At 42.1% G+C, this 24,012-nt stretch overlaps 1 protein-coding gene across 1 annotated transcript in view; it reads left to right on the top strand.

Moving 5' to 3' along the window:
- The window catches only part of LOC115457056 (vomeronasal type-2 receptor 26-like), a 29,718-nt gene extending 6,414 nt beyond the window's left edge, over positions 1-23,304 (top strand). The window contains exons 2-6 of the mRNA XM_030186479.1: positions 8,809-9,103; positions 14,663-15,466; positions 17,699-17,926; positions 18,248-18,371; positions 22,400-23,304. Of these exons, the coding sequence (XP_030042339.1) occupies positions 8,809-9,103; positions 14,663-15,466; positions 17,699-17,926; positions 18,248-18,371; positions 22,400-23,304 (2,356 nt within the window). The remainder of the gene's footprint in view (positions 1-8,808; positions 9,104-14,662; positions 15,467-17,698; positions 17,927-18,247; positions 18,372-22,399) is intronic.
- Positions 23,305-24,012: the final 708 nt, after the last annotated feature.

Genomic DNA, 24,012 nt, shown 5'->3' with positions numbered 1-24,012 from the left:
GGAAATTGCTTGCCTGGTGGTAACTCAGCGGTAATCAGTCATCGCCACATGCTGCCTGGTTACCGTCAGGTTACCATGGAAGCCCTTGTCGCCAACACAATGGGTGGAGGAAAGGGCTCTCCACCACATAGCTATGAAGTAAGAGTTTGTCTGGGGGCTTTTTACCTGCTGCAGTAAAAAGGGCTCTGGAACACGTGAAAAATGTCACCCACAGCTAGCTCAGGGCCCTTTTTTCCTGCACCCTGGTAAAAAGACCCCTGAATATCCAGGCTAAGTGCCAACCATGGGACTAAACCAGCCTGCCTACTGTGGAATAGACATTGGCCTCCTAATTTTTAAAGCCCTTTATAAAATTCTCTCCATAATGCATGTGTAATTAGTATATATTTTATACATTAGTATTAGTATAAATAGTGGTAATTATGTAAAGTATACACTGATTACTACTACTACTACATAACATTTCTAGATCATTAGACTATTAGCCTATACATCTCTTTATACCACCGTTGATGCTACTTTGCTTCACTCTCTTTGCCTTTGAAATAAATATTCAGCTCCAGGGTGTAGCTCCGCTCAGCAGCCCCATCCCTTTGTATGGCAACACTACCTATACTTGCACCTTCCAAGTTACACATTTTGGGGCAGATTCAGTAAATGGTACCCAATGTTAGGTATAGGGAAGACTCGTACTAACTGCCGGATTCTATATAGAGTGCCTAGAGTTATACATGATTCTGTGGGTAAATCTAGGCGTATTCTATAACTAGGCACGTAGATTGATTGTTTTAACAAGTTGTTAAATATTGCTAATAGCTCTTAACAAGCAATACTGAGCACTAATTTGGACAAAAAGAGGCATCCTTAGGGGTTGTGGAAATGGGTGTTTCATGGGTGTTCCAAAATCTAAGCACGTTCTTATAAAAAATGGGCCAGTGAGCATAAATCTATGTGCAGGGATTTCTACCAGCTTTACATTGGTATAAATAGACGCTTCTTGATTTAGTGTCATGAACCATGCCAAAGCGTATTCTAAATATTGTAAATAACTTAGAATCTGCTAATGTGTAATTGCCTAATGCGTGTTAATTAAAGGCACCAAATATAGAATCGGGCCCTAAATGCTAATTTTACAAAGCTCGCTCAGCACTGAGTGGGTTACCACAGTAAACTAAGTGAAAGGATTTATGGCCGCATCCAACTAAAACATGTTAGGTGTGAAACCCTGCACATAAATTTTGGCAACACCCCTATCCCAACCATGCTCCTGCCCTGGCCATGCCTCCTTTGAGTTGTTACTGAGAAATGGAACTGTTTGTAAAAGTTTGTGTCAGATGTGTCTGAATGTAAATGAGGGAGGGGAGAAGGAGAGCAAAGACATGTTTAGAAGTTGATGTTTCCCTTTATCGAATTTGCTAAAATGGAAAATTACATCAGTCTATCTTAAGCCAGTCCACAGGAGAGAAGGATCAAAGTATCATCATCGCTATCTCTATTATTTCTACCTGGCCTGCAATTAGAGTGAAGCACGGATCAAGGACAAAACACTAATAGCAGTTTCCAGAAATAGATGTCCGTTCGGATCAAGCAACAAATCCCTTGAGTCAAGGGAGACAGCAGAAGAGCACAGTATTTTAGGGCGAAGCTCTGTATTCCTTCTGCCCTCACTATAGGATGACCGTGTGTCAAGGCAAAGCTATGACATAACTGTGATACAGGTAAAACTAGAGCCGGTACAGAAGACTTTTTATTGAGAGAATGATTTTATTTCCCTTATTTCTAGGATTGAGTGAGGTCTTGATGATGGCTTATGCATTAGTTAGCAGATGCCCGCAAAATTTCATGATGCCAAGTTATAATACGGACAATAGAAAGAAAGGTGATCTGATCTTGGGTGGAATAATTTCAGCCACTAACCCTATATTGAACAAACCCTTAAGCTTTACAAATATCAATACAACCAAATCCTGCGAACTGTAAGTATTCATTTACCTTTTTTGTAGAGACTTCTAAACCACTGATTGAGTCATCTGAAACAAAGTACAAACTTTCACAATTATAAATGACAACACACACAAATCTACCTAGACAATATACACTTCACAAAGTAGACTCCTACAGAGTCATCAGATCTCCAATATTCAACAGACCTATATTAACTGTTCTGTTCATTAAAAGCTGCTTTAAAGAACAGCATTTTAATCTTTTATTAATAAGCATATCTTCCAAGATTTTCTGTAACTTCTTGCTGAAAACTATTCAACAGAGCAGGGTCTGACTTCTGCCTATGAAATTACCAACTTCATGGCCTTGACCATTTATAAGCAATGTAGAACATGCAACTGGTGGTAGTGACCGTTGTCTCCCAACAGCCTCTTCAAATCAGTAGGGGTCAAAGTATATTTTAGCTTAAAGCCTACTCCTCCACTTTTAGGATTCATGCAAAGATAAACCATATGTACTTGTCCAAATTATATAATTCTAACAGAAGACAGCATCTGCTGGGAGATAATTTTGCAAGGTGGGAGCTGCCTCTGAATTAAATCTTCCTTGAGCCTTGATAAACTATTCAACTTCTCTGTTTGTGAATCACTGATTAGTACTTAATAATAGCAATATATCAAATAGCCAAACACAATTAAAGCAAGAAATAAGATGTCATAAGAACTTTTAAAGAAGTAAATATACACTGTTCAGATCGTTATAGGAAATCATTGACCTTGGCTTTCCTTGCTCCAAGGTGTGATAGACCTCATATGGTATAACCAGGATATGGGTATAGTCTGTACTAAAGATATTAAAGCACAAATCTATATATTGCATTGCTTTGTCAGCTATTTCATGTTCTTTATTTAATGATAGCTAGAAGAGCTGCATAGAAAGGATAATTGCAAGCCATTTACCCTTTTAAGAATGTATTTATCTTGCTAAAGTAGCCTGAATGAAAATCTGTCTCAGAAGCAGCTAGGCTCTCAAGAGGCAGAAATCTCACCCGTGTTGAGTGCTGGAGCAAATGTCTGTCCCTAGAATGTTTTAAACATACACATAGCATTTTTAAAAATCTTGAAAACTCTGACTACACTCTTCCAAAATTCCACTTGTGTATTCATCTACCAGAAAGGGACAAGCCAGCATGTCAGTACACTTTCCTTTATTTATTTTATTTATTTATTGCATTTGTATCCCACATTATCCCACCTCTTTGCAGGCTCAATGTGGCTTTACTCCTATCAGGACATTACATCATTCCATTCATGCACAGATGTTGCCCAACTACTGAAAAATGACTTTATAAAATTGATTCCTAAATATCTCTACCCCATGTTTCATAGCTGATCTCTCAAGTAAATTATTGCCCTCTCTATATTTAATAATCAGATCATTCTTCTAGGTATATATCCATGCTCTTTCAATCAAATGCATTTATTTATTTATTGCATTTGTACCCCACATTTTCCCACCTATTTGCAGGCTCAATGTGGCTTAGTACCATCAAAGATGTTTGCCCAGTCGGTGGATAACAAATACAAAGTTGTATAGTGAGGTATAAGTGGAGGGTCAGAATGAAAATGCGATTATAGTCATGCTATGTTGGTAGGTGAAGAGGGTTACGTGGGGTCGTTGGGGTAGGCCTTTTTGAAGAGGTTGATTTTTAGTGATTTCCTGAAGTTCAAGTGGTCGTGGATTGTTTTCACAGCTTTTGGGAACCCATTCCATAGTTGTGCACTTATGTAGGAGAAGCCGGCTGCTCCTGCGCCCAATCTGCTGAACGCCTCTGGAGGAAATCTCGCACTCATTCAGATTTCCTTCACTACAAATTCATGCTATCCTCCTTCCAGTCCTCACTATTCCTTGCCAAACAGGACTATTACACCCAATTGACTAATTCTCTCAGCTCTAACCCTCGTCGTCTCTTCGCCACCCTTAACTCCCTCCTCAAAGTGCCCTCCGCTCCCACCCCCCACCCCCCTTCGCTCTCTCCTCAATCACTGGCTGACTACTTCCGCGACAAGGTGCAAAAGATCAACCTTGAGTTCACTACCAAGCCACCTCCTCCTCTTCACCCTTCAACCCTCTCCCTCAACCAACCAACCCAGACCTCCTTCTCCTCCTTTCCTCATATCTCCAAGGAGGAAACCGCCCGCTTTCTTTCCTCCTCAAAATGCACCACTTGTTCCTCTGATCCCTTCCCCACCAACTTACTTAACACCATCTCTCCTACTATCACCCCCTCCATCTGTCATATCCTCAACCTCTCTCCCTCCACTGCAACTGTCCCCGACACCTTCAAGCATGCCGTAGTCACGCCACTCCTCAAAAAACCATCACTAGACCCTACCTGTCCCTCCAACTACCACCCCATCTCCCTCCTACCCTTCCTCTCCAAGATAATTGAGCGCGCAGTCCATAGTAACATAGTAACATAGTAGATGACGGCAGAAAAAGACCTGCACGGTCCATCCAGTCTGCCCAACAAGATAACTCATATTTGCTACTTTTTGTGTATACCCTACTTTGATTTGTACCTGTGCTCTTCAGGGCACAGACCGTATAAGTCTGCCCAGCACTATCCCCACCTCCCAACCACCAGCTCTGGCACAGACCGTATAAGTCTGCCCAGCACTATCCCCGTCTCCCAAACACCAGCCCCGCCTCCCAACCACCAGCTCTGGCACAGACCGTATAAGTCTGCCCAGCACTATCCCTGCCTCCCAACCACCAGTCCCGCTTCCCACCACCGGCTCTGGCACAGACCATATAAGTCTGCCCAGCACTATCCCCGCCTTTTAACCACCAGCCCCGCCTCCCGATCTTGACTAAGCTCCTGAGGATCCATTCCTTCGGCACAGGATTCCTTTATGCTTATCCCACGCATGTTTGAATTCCATTACCGTTTTCATTTCACCCACCTCCCGCGGGAGGGCATAAAAAAGGTATCTTATTTTCTTTTTCATGTTTTATTTTGTTTGATTTCTAACTTTAAGAGTGGACTAACACGGCTACCACACCTCTCTACTTAACAATTAAATAAATGTTATTTAGTGTTATTCTTTGTGGAGTCCTGCATAATGATTCTGTAATATAGTTTGTCAGAAATGCATATATGAAATGGCATAAAACACAGGTTTGATCTATACATTGCAATTTCAGTGTGACTCAGCTGCTATCTGGATGTTATGTGAATTACATTATACATTTAAAATAAATATATTTACATTCTATTGTTTTTAAAGGTGGCAGGAAAATGGCATTTGGGCGTGAATGAGTGATGGTTAGTATTTGATTCCAGGCTGCAGTAAGCGGCACTGTTATCTCACTAATGCAGGATGCCACTTGGATATTTCTAGTTAGTGCTATTTCATGCCATAAGTTTGATTGATTGGATTAAAGTCTGGTGACTGAGTTGGCCAATCAAAGGTAGAGATCTTGGATTTCTTCCAATCAACAACTGCATAGGGCATTGCCATCCTGGAATATGTAGTCACCTGGAAAAACGTTTCTCTGCTGATGGTATCATATACTTCTACGTTATTTTGACGTATTCCGTGGCATTTACCATGCCACTGACAATTTATAGACATCCCAACACCACTCGCTATCATGCAACTCCCACACAATGATCTTCAACAGATACTTGACAGACACATTCAAACACTCTGGCTTGTACTCTTTACCTGGAAATCACCTTACATACGTGGAAGCCTGGTCTCCAAAGAGGCTGGGCATGACTGAAATAGGTTTAACTTAGGATGTCCTTTTTAGGCTTGGATGTTTTTTCCTGTTTGGTAATTGCTGTTGGATGCCCTGATTTTGGGTCCTCCCTACTCCTGACCAAGACACACCCCTTAGACATTTGGATGTACTGAAGTTGGGATTCCCTTTTCAGCTTTTGCAACATCGGAATTTGGAACTTTCAAACACATGGACGCCCATATGCTTCAAAAATAAACACCATAATGCATGATTTTTCATCTCATCTACAGTTATGTGAAACACTGCACACTGAAGCTTCAAAACAGCAATAAGAGCTGCTTATTCGAGATGTTTGCATACCACTGCATTTTCAAAAAATTTACACATTCTGAAGGCAAATCTCAGCAGTCACTATCCTAACTGGGGTAAGTAGTAATTATTAGGAAAAACCTTAAAAACAACTTACTGAGCCATTTGGAAAAAAAAAGTTATTTAAAATACTTCTGCTAACAGCGTTTTAACAATTTTATTCCAATTAAGGAGAAATTAGGCATTTCCTGCTAATTTGCTTTCCTTTAGTCCCTCCGGACCGGCCCAGAATGTGACTGATGGGTTGTGCACGCCCTCCAGCAGGTGGAGACAGCCGCTGCCTTGATTTTCTCTCCTCTCATGCCATCCTCGATCCGCTTCAATCCAGTTTTCACCCTCTTCACTCGACAGAAACGGCACTCTCTAAAATCTGTAATGACCTGTTCCTTGCCAAATCCAGAGGCCACTACTCCATCCTCATCCTCCTCGATCTATCCGCCGCTTTTGACACTGTCAATCATGATTTACTTCTTGCCACACTGTCCTCATTTGGGTTCCAGGGCTCTGTCCTCTCCTGGTTCTCCTCCTATCTCTCCCACCGCACATTTAAAGTTCACTGTCATGGATCTTCCTCCACCCCCATCCCCTTATCTGTTGGTGTTCCCCAGGGATCTGTCCTTGGACCCCTTCTCTTCTCAATCTACACCTCTTCCCTGGGCTCCCTGATCTCATCTCATGGTTTCCAGTATCATCTCTATGCTGATGACACCCAACTGTATCTCTCCACACCAGACATCACCGCGGAGACCCAGGCAAAGGTATCGGCCTGCTTATCCGACATTGCTGCCTGGATGTCCAACCGCCACCTGAAACTGAACATGTCCAAGACCGAGCTTATCGTCTTTCCACCAAAACCCACTTCTCCTCTTCCTCCACTTTCTATCTCAGTTGATAACACCCTCATCCTCCCCGTCTCATCTGCCCGCAACCTCGGAGTCATCTTTGACTCCTCTCTCTCCTTCTCTGCGCATATCCAGCAGATAGCCAAGACCTGTCGCTTCTTCCTCTTTAACATCAGCAAAATTCGCCCTTTCCTCTCTGAACACACCACCCGAACTCTCGTCCACGCTCTCGTTACCTCTCACCTGGACTACTGCAACTTACTCCTCACCGGCCTCCCACTTAGCCATCTATCCCCCCTTCAATCTGTTCAGAACTCTGCTGCACGTCTCATATTCCGCCAGAACCGATATACTCATATCACCCCTCTCCTCAGGTCACTTCACTGGCTTCCGATCAGATACCGCATTCAATTCAAGCTTCTCCTTCTTACCTACAAATGCACTCAGTCTACTCTCATCTCCCCTTACGTTCCCACCCGTAACCTCCGTTCACAGGATAAATCCCTCCTCTCAGTACCCTTCTCCACCACCGCCAACTCCAGGCTCCACTCATTCTGCCTCGCCTCACCCTATGCTTGGAACAACCTTCCTGAGCCCTTACGCCAAGCCCCCTCCCTGCCCGTCTTCAAGTCTTTGCTTAAAGCCCACCTCTTCAATGCTGCGTTCGGCACCTAACCCTTACCATTCAGTGAATCCAGACTGCCCCAATTTGACTGCCCCTATCGGACCAACCGTTCGCTTGTCTATTAGATTGTAAGCTCTTTGAGCAGGGACTGTCTCTCTTTGTTAAATTGTACAGCGCCGCGTAACCCTAGTAGCGCTCTAAAAATGTTAAGTAGTAGTAGTAGTAAGTTGATTTGTATTTCAGTCCTTTGCAATTTGGGTAGTGTAGATTTAGGTAGGATCTTGATGATCTGACTTTGTTTCTTATTGGTACATCTATGAGGTCTGTCATGCATTCTGGGACTACAATGATTTTGTGGACTAAGGTGCAGATTTTGAAGATAATCCGCTCTTTGATTGGGAACCAATGCAACATTTCTCGGAGGGGTTTGGCACTTTCAAAGCATGTTTTGCTTGGCTGCTGTATTTTGGTCGGTCTGGAGTTTTTTTTATGAGTTGTTCTTTGCAGCTCGTGTAGATTCCATTGCAATAATCTGCATGGCTTAGGGCCACTGATTGTAATAGGTATTGGAAAGTTGCTCTTGGGAACAATGGTTTTAATCGTTTGAGCTTCCACATTGAATAGAACATTTTCTTTGTTACAGAGTTTATTTGGTTCTCGAGGGTAAGGTTGTGATCGAGTGTGACACCGAGTATTTTCAAACTGTCCAAGGTATGGAGGGTATGGAGGGTATGTCCTGGAGTACAGCTGATTTTGACTTTAAGCTTTCATGAGATGCAGCCCTGGCTTCTAAACCCCAAGTCCCATAACTGTATGATACCTGATATCATACTGAAGGCAGTGGAGCAGCGAGTGGTAAAACAGACTAGATTAAAGTCATTCATGGAAAGAAAAAGCAGTACTGCAAGTTAGGATTGAATGTATGCTTGCATATGAGTTATAATAAAAAATACCCAGTGGTTAAGCACTTCAGAATTAATATGTTTCAGCAGATCTTTGGAGAATCTCAGTTCAATACATAAGGTCTTCCAGGGTTTAGCTAAGATTCAGTGGCAGAATTGCTGGGTATAGTTTGGTAGTTGAAAAGTAGGAGTTGGATTAGGGTGAATAATTAGTATAAAGTTGTGTGGTAATATAGTAGATGACAGCAGATAAAGACATATATGGTTCATCTATTCTCTCAAAAAGGTAAACTCATAGTATAAGGTATGATGCAATTCTACAGTTGTATCATTTATGTATAGTTTATGCATCTAAAGATTGTCTGCTTGCCCACAGATATGGAACCGTCGAATTCATTCGACATTTCTTAACCTTTGAGTTTGCCATTGAGAAAATCAATCAAAATGAAGAAATCTTACCCAATATTACCCTGGATTTCCATATCCCTGACCTCTGCTCTGATGCTTGGTTTTCACTGTGTGGTGTTCTGAAAATATTATCAGGAAAAGATGAAATAGTGCCTGGCTATACATGTTATCCGAAGAGCCACGTTGCAGGTTTCATTGGAAGACTCCCTTCATTGGCATCACATGCAATTGCCAGACTCACCGGGATCTATAGATACCCACAAGTACGGAAACAACCAGTCTCAGTTTATGATCTCTCAAATTTTGCTGTGATAGTTTCACTTTTCCCTCACCCATCTTTTATTGGTCTGCATTATTGATTTTGGTTCCTTGGTTTGATATCTTACTGGCATATTACAATCATTGTATTAATTCACCACTGAAAAGTATGCATTCCATAAGTCAAAATAATTTCCAAGATCTAGCAGGAATAACCTACATTTGTTTTCAGAGTGTAGACTAGTCATTTCCAATATATAGTTGTATTACAGCTATAGTGAAGTTTTCTTATTAAGTTGGTCGTCAGAGGAGCCGGCATTCGTAGTGCACTGGTCCCCCTCACATGCCAGGACGCCAACCGGGCACCCTAGGGGGCACTGCAGTGGACTTTAGAAAAAGCTCCCAGGTACATAGCTCCCTTACCTTGTGTGCTGAGCCCCCACCCCCCTAAACCCAGTCCCCAAAACTGTACACCACTACCATAGCCCTTATGAGTGAAGGGGGCACCTAGACGTGGGTACAGTGGGTTTCTGGTGGGTTTTGAAGAGCTCACATTTACCACCACATGTGTAACAGGTGGGGGGGGATGGGTCTGGGTCCACCTGCCTGAAGTGCACTGCATCCACTAATACTGCTCCAGGGACCTGCGTACTGCTGTCATGGAGCTGGGTATAATATTTTAGACTGGCATAGAGGCTAGCAAAAAATATTTTTTAAAAAATTCTTTTGAGGGTGGGAGGGGATTAGTGACCACTGGGGAAGCAAGAGGAGGTCATCCCCGATTCCATCCGGTGGTCATCTGGTCAGTTCGAGAATCTTTTTGTAGCTTGGTCGTAAGAAAAAAAGGACCAGGTAAAGTCGTCCAAGTGTTCATCAGGGATGCCCTTTTTTTCCATTATGGGTCAAGAATGCCCATGTGTTAGGCGTGCCCAAGTCCAGCCTTACTACGCCTCCAGCACACCCCCGGGAACTTTGGTTCCACGACGGAAAGCAGTTGGGGATGCCCAAAATCGGCTTTCCATTATACCAATTTGGGCAACCTTGTGAGAAGGACGCCCATCTTCCGATTTGTGTCAAAAGGTGGATGTCCTTCTCTTTCATAAATAAGCCTGAAAGTGAATTAAGACAGCCAAAGACAGGATTAATAGTTGAGTCAATTTCTTGTGATATATGTTCATGTAGACTTGTGTTGTCCACTGTCTCTAGAGCTGTACAAAGGGGGAATGTTGGGAGTGTGTTGGAGGTATGTTTTAGGTGGGATTTGGGTGGGCCCAGAATTTTGACATTTTTGGAAGATTAATGGAACAGAATAAAAATGTCTAGAGCAAAAATTGGGGCATTTTTATCTAGACCTGGTTCAATCATAACTAAGTCACAAAAAGGTGCCTTAATTTACCAGCTGACCAGTGGAAGGATTAAGGCATGAAAGCGAAAAGTGTGTGTGTGTGGGGGGGGGGGGGGGGGCATTTGTTATACTGATTTTATATACTTGTTTTACACCTGGTACCTTTATGGGCCTACAGATTGCACAAAATTGTTATTACAAGAGTCAGCTGGTTACAATTGATATGAACATGTATCACCAGTGCTAAAAAAATTTTGTTTGCTCCCTATAGAGATTTGTATCAAGTTTAAGATTTTATGCTTAGTCTTCAAGATCAACCCCTGAGATCTTTAAGATCTGCTGATCAGTTCACACTTAGATAATTTAGATAATCTATTTTTTATGTAACAGGTCCCTCAATGTGGAATAATTTACCATTGAGAATAAGAAAAATTCAGGATGTAAAGCAGTTCAAGAGGGATTAAAAGACTTATCTGTTTACACAGGCATATGGTGAGATGAGAGAAGTGAGTTAAGAGAACAGAAATTATGTACTCAGGGTACTGAATATGCTAAAATTTGTTAATGGGAATTGAACCCAGTTCCCAGGTAATTAGACCACTGTACTAACCAATATACTACTCCTCCAGCCTTCTTAATTCCCCATTGGTCATTGACCCCCCCCCCCCCCCAAAAAAAAAAAAAAAAGATGTAATAGTAAATATCAGACTGTGACTGCTTCGGATATTTTAGTCATTCCTATTAGAGCAGAAAGTTGGTCCCAAGAGTAGGCCAGTGGTCAGTGCAGTGGACTGTAGAGAAAGAGACCCAGGTCCATATCCCACATTAACTAGCACAGTTGTGGTGGAAATTGTAAGCCTTCCAAAACCCACAAAATACCAGCTGTATCTATAGATGCATCTATAGACCAGAGGGCTCACAACACAAAATAAGCGTGTTCAGTTGGGATTATTACTTTGAGTCCCTTTATGTGAAGTTCACTGCACTGACCACTAGGCTGCCCCTCTGCTTTGCTGTCTGACCAGTGTAGTAGAAATGGTGCCACAGAGAGGGGAATAATCGAACAGCTGGCCAGAACCGTATTATCGAAAAAGATGGCCGGCCATCTTTTTTTTCGATAATGCGGTTTGGCCCGGCCAAATGCCAGAGTTCGCCGGGTTTGAGATGGCCAGTTTTGTTTTTCAGCGATAATGGAAACAAAAAGCGGCCATCTCAACCCCGGCTAAATCCAAGGCATTTGCTCATGGGAGGAGTCAGCATTTGTAGTGCACTAGTCCCCCTGACATGCCAGCACACCAACCGGGCACCCTAGGGGGCACTTCTAAAAATATATATATATTTACAAATAGCTCCCAGGTGCATAGCTCCCTTACCTTGGGTGCTGAGCCCCCCAAACCCACTGCCCACAACTTTACACCATTACCATAGCCCTTATGGGTGAAGGGGAGCACCTACATGTGGGTTTTGGGGGGAGGGGGTTGGAGGCTCAACACTTAGCACCACAAGTGTAATAGGTAGGGAGGGATGGACCTGGGTCTGCCTGCCTGAAGTGCACTGCACCCATTAAAAACTGCTCCAGGGAGCTGGATATGACATTTGAGGCTGGCATACAGGCTAGCAAAACAGGTTTTTATTTTTATGTTTTTAGTGTGGGAGGGGGCTGGTGACCACTGGGGGAGTATGGGGAGGTCATCATCCATTCCCTCCAGTGGTCATCTGGTGAGTTGGGGCACCTTTTGGAGGCTTGGTCGTGAAAATAAAAGGACCAAGTAAACCCGGCGAAATACTGATTAACGCCGCTTTTTTTTTCCTTTCTCCACGAAAGCCGTCCATCTGGTAGCCACGCCCATGCCCACCCAAGCCCCGCCTTCACTATGCCGCTGACACGCCCCTTGAACTTTTGCCGGCTCGGCGACGGGAAAGCAGAGATGGTGTCAAAAAAGCAGCTTTCGATTATACCGATATCGCAGCTTTTGAGAGCAGTGGTGTAGCCACAGGTGGGCCTGAGTGGGCCGGAGCCCACCCACTTAGGGCTCAGGCCCATCCAACAGTAGCGCATGGTAATGAAAATGCTGCTCTCCACAATACTGGCACCTTCGCATGCTCAGTTTTCAGTGCATGCCTGCTGCAGACTACCAAGGTGGAGACTAGAGAGAAGCATTTTCCTACCAGCTGAGATATTTTTTTGATGTGGGGGTGGGGGAGAGAACATTTGGTGCCCACCCACTGTTTGCCTAGGCCCACCCAAAATCTGCTGTCTGGCTATGCCCCTGTTTGAGAGATCGCCGGCCATCTCCCGATTTATGTCGGAAGATGTCCGGCAATCACTTTAGAAAATAAGCCTGATAGCCATCCTGGAAATTAGCCTGGAAATTAGCAATTTTTGCAACAAAAAAATAGACGTTTTTCCAGTTTTAAAATTGCTATGTTCAGATTGAACATTTTAGACATTTTCACCAAAACGTCTACAATTGGACTTGGATGTCATATCGAGAATTACCCTATGAGAATTTCCATTCAAAAGTTAAAACTCCACTTTTTACATACATTGTAATTTCTTCTATTTATTACTTTTCAGCTTCCACGATTCCACTTGCAAAGAGAAAGACGGCAAATGAATTATCTTGCTAATTAATTTTCAAAGGTTGGGATATAATCAATTAAAACTCAAAACAAAAGCATGTATCTGGCAAGGGGTCTGAGGTCTGGTCATGTTTTTAGAGGAACTAAGATGGAAATGACCAATGTCCCAGGAAACACAATTCAAGTCTTTATTGTAGGTGTCCGCAATCAATGGTGCAGTCTTGAAATTACATGACTCGGACTCTACATAGTTCGTGTTTCGTCTTGTGCCTTCAAAAAGAGTCTGCAAAAGTAGAAGAATGTATAAGACTACCAGTGGTTATATAACAGGAACCCAGCCCACAATACCAAATCATGTTCAAAAAGAGTGTCAGAAATTGTTTTGTATTGTCTAGCTTTGAGGGCTCCTGCTGGAACTCTTACTGACTCCTAAACAGAATCTTGCTTTTCTTTGGATTGTTACCACGATTTGGGTTTCTGCCAGGTACTTGTGACCTGGCTTAGCCACTGTTTGGAAAACAGGATACTGGGCTAGATAGACCAGTAGTCTGACCCAGTATGGCTACTCTTATGTAGGGGCATTTTCAATGTGACATCTAAGTCCGATTTTGGACGTTTTGCCCAAAAGTCAAAAATTCGAATAGGAAAAGAGGTCATTTTAGAAAAAGAAAAACTCTATCTTTTTTTTTTAAATACTGTTTTGAACAATGTTTTGTGCTTTGGACATTTTATTTTTTGGTCCATTTTCGAAAACCAAAATTGCAAAACATAGATATTCATGCTAGTGGGATGTAGGAGGAACCATTTACAGTAGACTGGTCCCCCAGACATCCCATGAGAGCAATGGAGCACCCTAGAGGGCACTTCATAAAAATACTCCAAGGTACACATCTCACCTTTGCTCCCTTATCTTGTCCCCTGAGCCTCCAAGACCCACCCAAAACACACTGTCAGCCACTGTACACCACTATAAAAGTCCTTATGGGTGAAGGGGCACCTATATGTAGGTACACAGTAGGGTTTTGGTGAGTTTGGGAGGGGTCATTACTTCCATAACAATTGTGACAGGTAGAGGGAGATAAGGAGATCTAGGTTTCCCATTGTGCACTGGACTGACCACTATACTACTCCAGGGACCTGCATGCTGCTCTAATAGACCTGCCTTTAACATCTGCGGCTGTCATAGAGGCTGATAAGTCATATTTTTATTCACATTTTTGTATGGTAGGAGGGGTCAGTGACCAATGGGGGTGTATTAGGGGTCACCCCTGATTCCCTCCAGTGGTCATCTGATAATTTGTCTAGACCACAACATCCTGGTTTTAATCATGAATGTTTTTGTTCCATTTCATTATGACTGAAAAACATCCAAGTATTAGGCACCGTAATCCCACCTTCGAAATGCCCCCAACATGCCCTCTTGTGATTTTAAGCACTGCAGATGAATTGCATACATTAACATCTGCAAAACAGGTTTTAAAAATACTAATTTGGATGTCTTTTGAAGAAATACATCCAAATGGTGAATTATGATGCTTTTTGGACGTTTTTCTCTTTTGAAAATGATCCCCAAAATCTCTCTCAAATAAGTGTTAAATTCTGAAAAGATGAAATCTTTTGACCTTTTCAATACTAGATCAGCTATGGATTGATAGAAACATCACTGAATGAACATAATGAGTTCCCAAACTTTTATCACAGTTTTCCGAGTGATTATTCTCACTTCCATGGTTTGACTCCACTTCTCAGACTCTTTGGATGGAGTTGGGTTGGAATTCTCACCTCAACTGATGAGAATGAAATAGCGTACTGTGAAGAACTGAAGAGGGAGATTATCAGGAGTGGGGACTGTGTAGATTTTTTGGAATCAATTCCAAATATTATGATTTCCTCTGTTGAAGAACTAGAGAAAAGAAGTGAACAGATTTCGAACAAGATCTCCAAATCAAAGGTCAATGTTATTATTATCCACACTACCAAGATAACCACAATAGAAACATTCTGTTTCATCTCCTATAAAAAGATTGATACAAAACTGTTTATCTTCTCTATGGAGACCTCTTCTATTAAGAGCAAGGCTCTTTCCATCACACCTTTGATGTGTAATGCATTGAATGGCTCCCTAAGGCTTACTATCCCAAAAGGAGATATTCCAGGTTTTAAAGATTACCTCCAAAATACCATCTCCTCTAAATTATTGAGCCCATCTTTCTTATTTTTGAAACCTTCATTTGAATGTGGTTTACTGAATGACAAAGAAAACTGCACAAGTTCAGAGACACTGTCTATCACTGATGCGTCACTATTTGATATGGATAATTTCGAGCTCACTTACAGTCTTTATAAAATGATCTATGCCATGGCTTATGCTTTACACAACTTGTACACAGCCAAGTCCCAACGTGGAAATAGCCTTAAAATGGAATTTAAGCCATGGCAGGTAAAATCAGCAGGTTCAACTTTTCTAGCTACTGTAATGGGTTGTTTTTTTTTTTTTAAATTACAGAAAAATTCATTTATGCTCACTTCCTGATTCTGCATATGTTGCCCAAAATAGTACAAATAAAGTTGGGTGCACACTTGATTTCCAAATACAAAATGAGCCAATTAGCACTGATAATTAGGTGTTAGCACACAATTATGGGTGCTAATTGGCACTGAGCATGCAAAGAGGTGGGAAAATGTGGGATACAAATGCAATAAATAATAATAAAATAATTAATTTAAATTTGCACGTGCATCCTGGTACTAAGCACTATTCTATAAAAAGTGCCCAACTCTGATAACCGTTTATAGAATAGAGTTTAAGCACAGTGTCATTTTTTTTGGCTCCATGTACATTACTGATGTGCATAATATAAAGCAATATATATTATTCATATGGAAAATTGCAATTAAATATTTCAGTTTGGCTGTAAATGAAGACTAAAAAAGAATTTTCTAAAAAGTGAATAAGAAATGGAAACTAAATAGAGAAACTGCAAATAGTCTTAGGGAATAGAGAGGAAACCGTATTTCTATAGCGCTACAAGGCATACGCAGCGCTGTACAACATACACAAAAGACAGTCCCTGCTCAAAGAGCTTACAATCTAGATAAGACAGGGAAACAGACAAAACAATTGAGGGTAAGGGAATAAAGAGGTGAGGATAAAGGACAGGGCAAGTGAGTTAGGAATCAAAAGCAGTGGTAAAGAGGTGGGTTTTGAGTTTGGACTTGAAAATGGCTAAAGACGGGGCTAGACGTACAGAAGCTGATATAGTAGGCCTGTTAGTGGGCTTAAGAATGGATTTGGGAGTGGAGCTTCCTCAGCTGAGGGGTACGGAATGAGGGAGGGAGGAAGTGGGAGATCTTTACATTTTGGTGGGGCAGGCAGATGAGTGAGGGAAGAGAAAAGAAAAGAAGGGGAAGTGAGGAATACTGAACACCATGGGGTAGGGAGGGAAGGAAGGAATGCTTGAATATAAACCCTCGGTTTGTATTTGAGTTAAACATTTGCCCCACCATGTTTTTTAGGGGACAAATGTTATCTCAGTTTATCTTCAGAGTATATACAGTATATTAGTTCTGAAATGAGATCTAAAATATTTCTCCATGGTAGTATAGACTATTTTAAGTCAGTGTTCACTATTTTGAAATAGCTCCTAATATTGCAAAACAGTGTGCAATGTTGATGACTTTGCCCCGAAACAAACATAATACTTACCAGGTGTACAGGACAAATGCATCTATCTTTTTCTCATGATAGATAGATAGATAGACAGACAGATAGATAGATATTTGCCTTCTACACCTGTTCATCCCTAGGTAAGTCTGATAATAACAGCTTGAGACCCTGAAGTAGGCAGCAAAAAATAACGACTATGAGGTCCTTTTATTCAGGTGCGCTGACAAATGGCCTACAGTAGGGTTGATGCGTGTATTGGGCACGCACAGAATCATTTTTCAATGCACATGAAAAAAATGCATGCATTGGGCATGCATAGGTGATAACATGGCTTAGTAATAGGTCCCCCATAACTGGACTGTGAGTCACTTCTACCTAGGGAGGTGATTGGGTCTGTCACAGAGGGAGTAGTTTGTTGATCAAATAGGGTGGCAAAGAAATGTATCTCTTCTTGTACCTGAGAAGTCATAGTGCATCAGGGCACCATTAGAAAATTTAAGGGGCCCTTTTACTAAAGCTTAGCATGTGCTAACGGAAATAGCATGTGCTAAATGCTAAGGAGCTCATAGGTTTAAAACAGGCTTCTGAACAAATGCACATCACTAGGCAACACGCCCATGACACACTCATGTTCTACTAGTGTGAATACCCTCTTACACCATTCTACTAAGCTGCCCTAAGAAATGGGCGAAGGGAGTTAATATTTGCATTGTCAGGCAGTGATTGAAAAACATTACTACAGAATCACTTAATGTCTCCTATTTTGGCGGCACTAAAGGCTCCTGCATTGTCTCTTCCTAGTTAATGGTACTATGCCTTTTATCTGCCCATGACACACTCTCTCTAAACAAATATAGAGAACAAAATAATCAGTAGATGAACAGCGCAGCATTTTACACTCTTAGAGGACTCACCAGTTCAATCGCATGTTTTTGACAAAATATAGAGGATTTATACTTAAGCAAACAAGAAAAACAATATTCTAACTATGCATTATCTTTCTAGCTCAACCAGTACCTTAAAGAGGTCCACTTTAAAGCCCCAGATGGACATGAGATCTTCTTTGATGAGAAAGGACATGCTCCAAATCATTATGATATCATACAGTATTTTCATTTCCCTAATTTGACAACCGCCTGGATCCATGTCGGAAGTTTCAAGCCCTCAGCTCCAAAGGACAAGCAACTCTTTGTGAACCTTACAGCCATCCGATGGAAAACTCCCTCAAACCAGGCCTGACACTATCTATTCTGTTTATAGTAGGGTTAATAATATGGAAACAGAGCAGAGAAAGAAAAGGACTTGACTAAGTTTGCAAGCACATGTTCTTGTAATTATAGAATAAATATCACAGGCCTTTGTTGAAAAACTTCCCAGTATAAAATCTGCCTTTATATTAGTTCTCATGTAGCTGCTGTGTGGTAGCTCAGAAATGCTCTATTTACTGTAGGAAAGTTACTGAGTTGTCATTAGTACATCAGAAGCACTGGAAAAAGAGAGGCAACTGCTGATTGAGGAATATGACTCTATTTCTGTATTTCTTCCTCTCCTCAGGTCCTCCGCTCTGTGTGCACTGAGAGCTGTGAACCTGGATATAGGAAAGTTATTGATCGTGAGAAGCCGGTCTGCTGCTTTGACTGTGTCCCCTGCTCTGAAGGGGAGTATTCTAATACCACAGGTAGACAAAACTCATCACCGTGGTTTATATATGTAGATATGAAATACCTACAGTTAAGGTAAATTTATTTATTTATTTATTTCATTTGTATCCCACATTTTCCCATCTATTTGCAGGCTCAATGTGGCCTACAATGTATCATTATTGGTAGGTAATAGAATGGAAGATAATTATTGTTACAGATAGAACGTGGAAGACATAATAGAAATTTTAGACAAGCAGATATAAGAGGAAAGAAAACCAGTTCTGATTATGGGTAAGTGGAGATGTGTTACATTACAATTGTTGATCTTTCTGGTATGCCTTGTTGAAGAGGTGAGTCTTCAGAGATTTACGAAAATTTCTAAGTTCATGAATAGTTTTTAAGTTAAGTGGTAATGCGTTCCATAACTATTATACAACTATCAGTTATACACCTATCAGTTCATGAACTAAAAGGAGCTTCCTGGCTACGACCACTTAGCTTTCGTACACAGAACTTAACCCCCTATACTGTACCATTGTCTTGGATTTTTGTAACCCAAGTGCCTGAGCTTGCAATGCTTAGAATTAAATCTTACTTTTTAATTATTGGTCCATTGTTCAAGCTTCACTAGATCCTTCCTTATGCTATCCACACCCTCTGGGGTGTCCACCCTATTACAGAGTTTGGTGTTGTCCACAAAAAGACAAACCTTACCAAACAGTCCATCCGCAATATTGCTCACAAATATGAGAAAAAGAGTCGGCCCAAGGACTGATCCCTGCGGTACACTACTGATAACATTTTTTCCCTCGGAGCAAGCTCCATTTACCACTACCCTCTGTGTCCTTCCATTTAACCAGTTTTGAACACAGTCAGTCACTTTAGGGCCCAAACATGCAGACTATTAAAAAAAAAATCACCCAGCTAATTTTATGCCTTTCAGTCTTGACTTTGTATAGCTGAGCATAGGGGTGGTGAGCACAGGTATGACCCAAGTCAAACTGTCACCTGAAGCAAGCAATGAGATGGTGCCACTGGCCCTCCTAATGCAAGCCCTTCCAAACAGCCCCGTTCATGGTCTGGCATCTCCCCTCTTCCTTCCTCAACCCTCTTCCGCAAGTATGCCTTCACCTTTGGTTTTTCAAAAGGCGGTGGCGGCAGCGATTCCTAAACAATGCCCTATCGTCAGCACTGGTTTCTTCTCTGTATTGCAGCCTGCCTCTGAGGAAACAGGAAGTTACATCAGAGAGGAGGGCCACAATTTAGAGAAAAAGCCAGTGCCAGTTGCAGAGCAGTGTATGGGAATTGTTGTCGATGACAACTTTTGGAAAACCAAAGAAGAAGGTAGACTAGGGGATAAGGGTTGAAGAAGGAAGCGGGAGAAGCCAAACCACAGCCGATGGAGGGGGGTGGCTGGTGGCAGTTGCAAGATGCATCCCTGTGAAACATGCCATCTGAGGCCCCCACCTCAGTTGGCTTAATGGTAGAGCCAAGAAAAGAACACAGCGAAGGTGACAAGATGAATGATGCCAAACAAACTTCTACTGGATTCAGAAAAGGTTCACAGCAAGAGTTTATTCTTAAAAAACTGGACTCGTCACAAGTCATGTTTCAGCCGTTCAGGCCTGCCTCAGCAGTCCCTGTATGGCAAAGTATTATTGGTTCTCATAAGGAAAATCTCGTCCAAATGCTGGATTTTACTAACAATACCTTAAGAAGGTTGAGAAAAAATTCTTGGGCTTCTTGATGCGAGTGTGAGCATCACTGTTCTTGAGAACAGTGATGCACACACTCGCATCAAGAAGCCCAAGAATTTGTTTGGCATCATCCATCTTGTCACCTTCGCTGTGTTCTTTTCTTGGTTTTTCCATTGCGGAGGTCTGCTTTCTTCTGTAATGGTAGAGCCACCACTGGAAAAGTAATGGAAGCGATGCTGAAGGAAAGGATAGTGAATTTCCTGGAAACCAATAAGTTGCAAGATCCGAGACAACATGGTTTTACCAAAGGGAAATCATGCCAAACGAATCTCATTGAGTTCTTTGATTGGGTCAGCAAAGCTTTTGACACGGTTAAATAAACTGGATGGGCTGAAGATAGGACCTGAAGTGATGAACTGGATTAGGAATTGGTTGACGGACAGACACCAGAGGGTGGTGGTTAATGGAATTCGATCGGATAAAGGAAAGGTGAGTAGTGGAGTGCCTCAGGGATCGGTGCTGGGGCCGATTCTGTTCAATATATTTGTGAGTGACATTGCCGAAGGGTTAGAAGGTAAAGTTTGCCTATTTTCGGATGATACTAGGATCTGTAACAGAGTGGACACCCGGGAGGGAGTGGAAAACATGAAAAAGGATCTGAGGAAGCTAGCAGAATGGTCTAAGGTTTGGCAATTAAAATTCAATGTGAAGAAATGCAAAGTGATGCACTTAGGGAGTAGAAATCCACGGGAGACGTATGTGTTAGGCGGAGAGAGTCTGATAGGTACGGACGAGGAGAGGGATCTTGGGGTGATAGTATCTGAGGATCTGAAGGTGATGAAATAGTGTGACAAGGCGGTGGCCGTAACTAGAAGGTTGCTAAGCTGTATAGAGAGAGGAGTGACCAGCAGAAGAAAAGAAGTTTTAATGCCCCTGTATAAGTCGTTGGTGAGGCCCCACCTGGAGTATTATGTTCAGTTTTGGAGGCCGCATCTTGCTAAGGATTTAAAAAGAATTGAAGCAGTGCAAAGAAAAGCTACGAGAATGGTATGGGATTTGCGTTACAAGACGTATGAGGAGATACTTGCTGACCTGAACATGTATACCCTGGAGGAAAGGAGAAACAGGGGTGATATGATACAGACGTTCAAATATTTAAAAGGTATTAGTCCGCAAACGAACCTTTTCTGGAGATGGGAAGGCGGTAGAACTAGAGGACATGAAATGATATTGAAGGGGGGCAGACTCAAGAAAAATGTCAGGAAGTATTTTTTCACGGAGAGAGTGGTGGATGCTTGGAATACCCTCCCGCGGGAGGTGGTGGAGATGAAAACGGTAACGGAATTCAAACATGCGTGGGATAAACATAAAGGAATCCTGTTCAGAAGGAAGGGATCCTCAGGAGCTTAGCGGAGATTGGATGGCAGAGCCGGTACTGGGAGGTGGGGCTGGTGGTTGGGAGGCGGGGCTAGTGGTGGGCAGACTGATACGGTCTGTGCCCTGAAAAAGACAGATACAAATCAAGGGGCTGGTGGTTGGGAGGCGGGGCTAGTGCTGGGCAGATGTATAGGGTCTGTGCCCTAAAAAAGACATACAAATCAAGGTAAGGTATACACAAAAAGTAGCACATAGGAGTTATCTTGTTGGGCAGATTGGATGGACCGTGCAGGTCTTTTTCTGCCGTCGTCTACTATGTTACTATATAGGATAACCCATTTATTTCATATCCAGAAACCTGCTTCTCCTCTTCAATGTCCAATAAGGTACAACCTTCCCCATAACCTGTCCCTAAGCCTTTCCATATGGGAGTAAATTCTCAAAAGGGCACCTAAACTTAGATGCCCTGTAAGAGTATGTAAGCGCAAACTCTATAACAGCAATTACGGGCATAATTGCCTTTCTAGAATAATACGTAAGTACATTTATGCGCTCACCTTTAGGCATGAGCACTTACACCATGTGGGCAGTTGGGTGCATAAATGCTAGTGTTCTATCACCTGATCCTCCCACACCCCTTCCACATCAATGCTCCCTTGCAGATGTATGCACTAGATTTGTCTGTGCAATTTACATAATACTGACTGAAGATAGATACAAACATAACTGCAAATTAGCCCCACCTAACACCAAAAATAGCTTATTATTTGCCAGTAATGTCAGTTGTCAGCTAATTTATTTGCACAAATGCCCTTATTCTGTAACAACTGAAGCAAATTTGCATTCAAACATTTGTATGGAATATTTTATAGAATTAAGGGAATGGTACATATAGCCTGTCAGTTATTGTTTCCTTCTTCTTAAAAACTGAGATTTGTTGGTATTGAAATGTTTACACATGAATCTTTAAGAAATCTTTTGTTCCTTAGATGCTGAGAACTGCATGAAGTGTCCAGAAGATCAGTGGCCCAGTGAGAAGAAGGATGAGTGTCTACCAAGAGTCATTGATTTCCTGTCCTATGATGATCCCTTGGGTGTGGCTTTGTCTTCTATTTCTATTCTCTTATTCATTATCACTGCCCTAGTGCTGGGAATCTTTATTAAATATCGGAACACAGCTGTGGTGAAAGCCAATAACAGGAATCTCAGCTATATCCTCCTCATCTCCCTCATGTTGTCTTTTCTCTGCACCTTGGTATTCATCGGTCAGCCTGGGACATTGACCTGTCTTCTCAGGCAATCTGCTTTTGGGATGATATTTACCATTGCCGTTTCTTCTGTGCTGGCAAAAACTGTCACAGTCGTCATTGCCTTCAGAGCCAACAAGCCCAGCAGCAAGTTAAGAAAGTGGGTTGGGACAAGGGTCTCCAGCTATCTAGTCCTTCTCTGCATCTCTGGTGAAATTGTCATATGCACTGTATGGCTGATCATCTCTCCTCCATTCCCTGAATATGACACACAGTCTGTAACTGGGAAGATCATTCTACAGTGCAATGAGGGGTCCACTATTGCATTTTATAGTGTGATTGGGTACATGGGTTTTTTGGCTCTTCTTAGTTTCACTGTGGCTTTCCTAGTAAGGAAGGTTCCGGATAGTTTTAATGAGGCTCAGTTTATCACTTTCAGCATGCTGGTGTTCTGCAGTGTTTGGGTGTCCTTCATCCCATCATACCTGAGCACCAAAGGCAAATACATGGTGGCTGTGGAGATATTTGCCATCCTGGCTTCCAGTACTGGACTGCTGGGCTGTATTTTCACCCCGAAGTGCTACATTATTTTGCTCAGACCTGACCTGAACACGAGGGGTCACTTAATAGGGAAACAAGTATCCTAAAAATGCCACATGAAGAAGGGTTTCTTTATCATGATCTTGTATTCCTGCTCAATGTTATAGAAAGTGATTGAATTTTGAAATCGGAATGCCTTCATTATAGCCTGAAAACATTGAGGCAAATTAATGAAAGGAAGATAAATATTTCCTGTAAGGCCATGGGCTAGTGCAAAGTGTGTACAAGTGTGGAAAACATGTTATGTGAGATTTGCAGTGGATACCAGGAACTAAAGAGCAAAGCAGATGATCTGTCTACAACGACAAAACACAGCAGGCTAAAGTAGAGGCTGACCAAAGACAAATCACCACTGGAGGTATAATCCAACAGTCTTTTATTGATCAAAATAAAGAAAGGACCTGACACGACGCATACAAGCGCCTACATCAGCACTAAAAACAAATGGACAAACACTTGCAACGTATATGAGCAGAGCTGAGGTTCTGCGCTTCCATCTAGAGCTTATTGTTTGACCACTGATATAGGTGCTTGTATGCGTTGAAACACAGCCCGTGTTGGGTCCTTTCTTTATTTTCATCAATAAAAGACTGTTGGATTATATCTCCAGTGGTGATTCGTCTTTGGTCAGCCTCTACTTTTGCCTGCTGAGATTTGCAGTGGAAGCAGAGACAATCGCTAAATGACGTATTATCTAATGGAAAGGAATGTGATTAGGAGCAGCAGAAATTTAGCAAGGGAAGTTAGTATGATAG

This window comes from Microcaecilia unicolor, chromosome 14 (genome assembly GCF_901765095.1).
Source record: "Microcaecilia unicolor chromosome 14, aMicUni1.1, whole genome shotgun sequence".
NCBI classification, from domain to species: Eukaryota; Metazoa; Chordata; class Amphibia; order Gymnophiona; family Siphonopidae; genus Microcaecilia; species Microcaecilia unicolor.
Note: the sequence above shows the minus strand (reverse complement) of the source record. Positions and strands in the feature narration are given on the sequence as shown.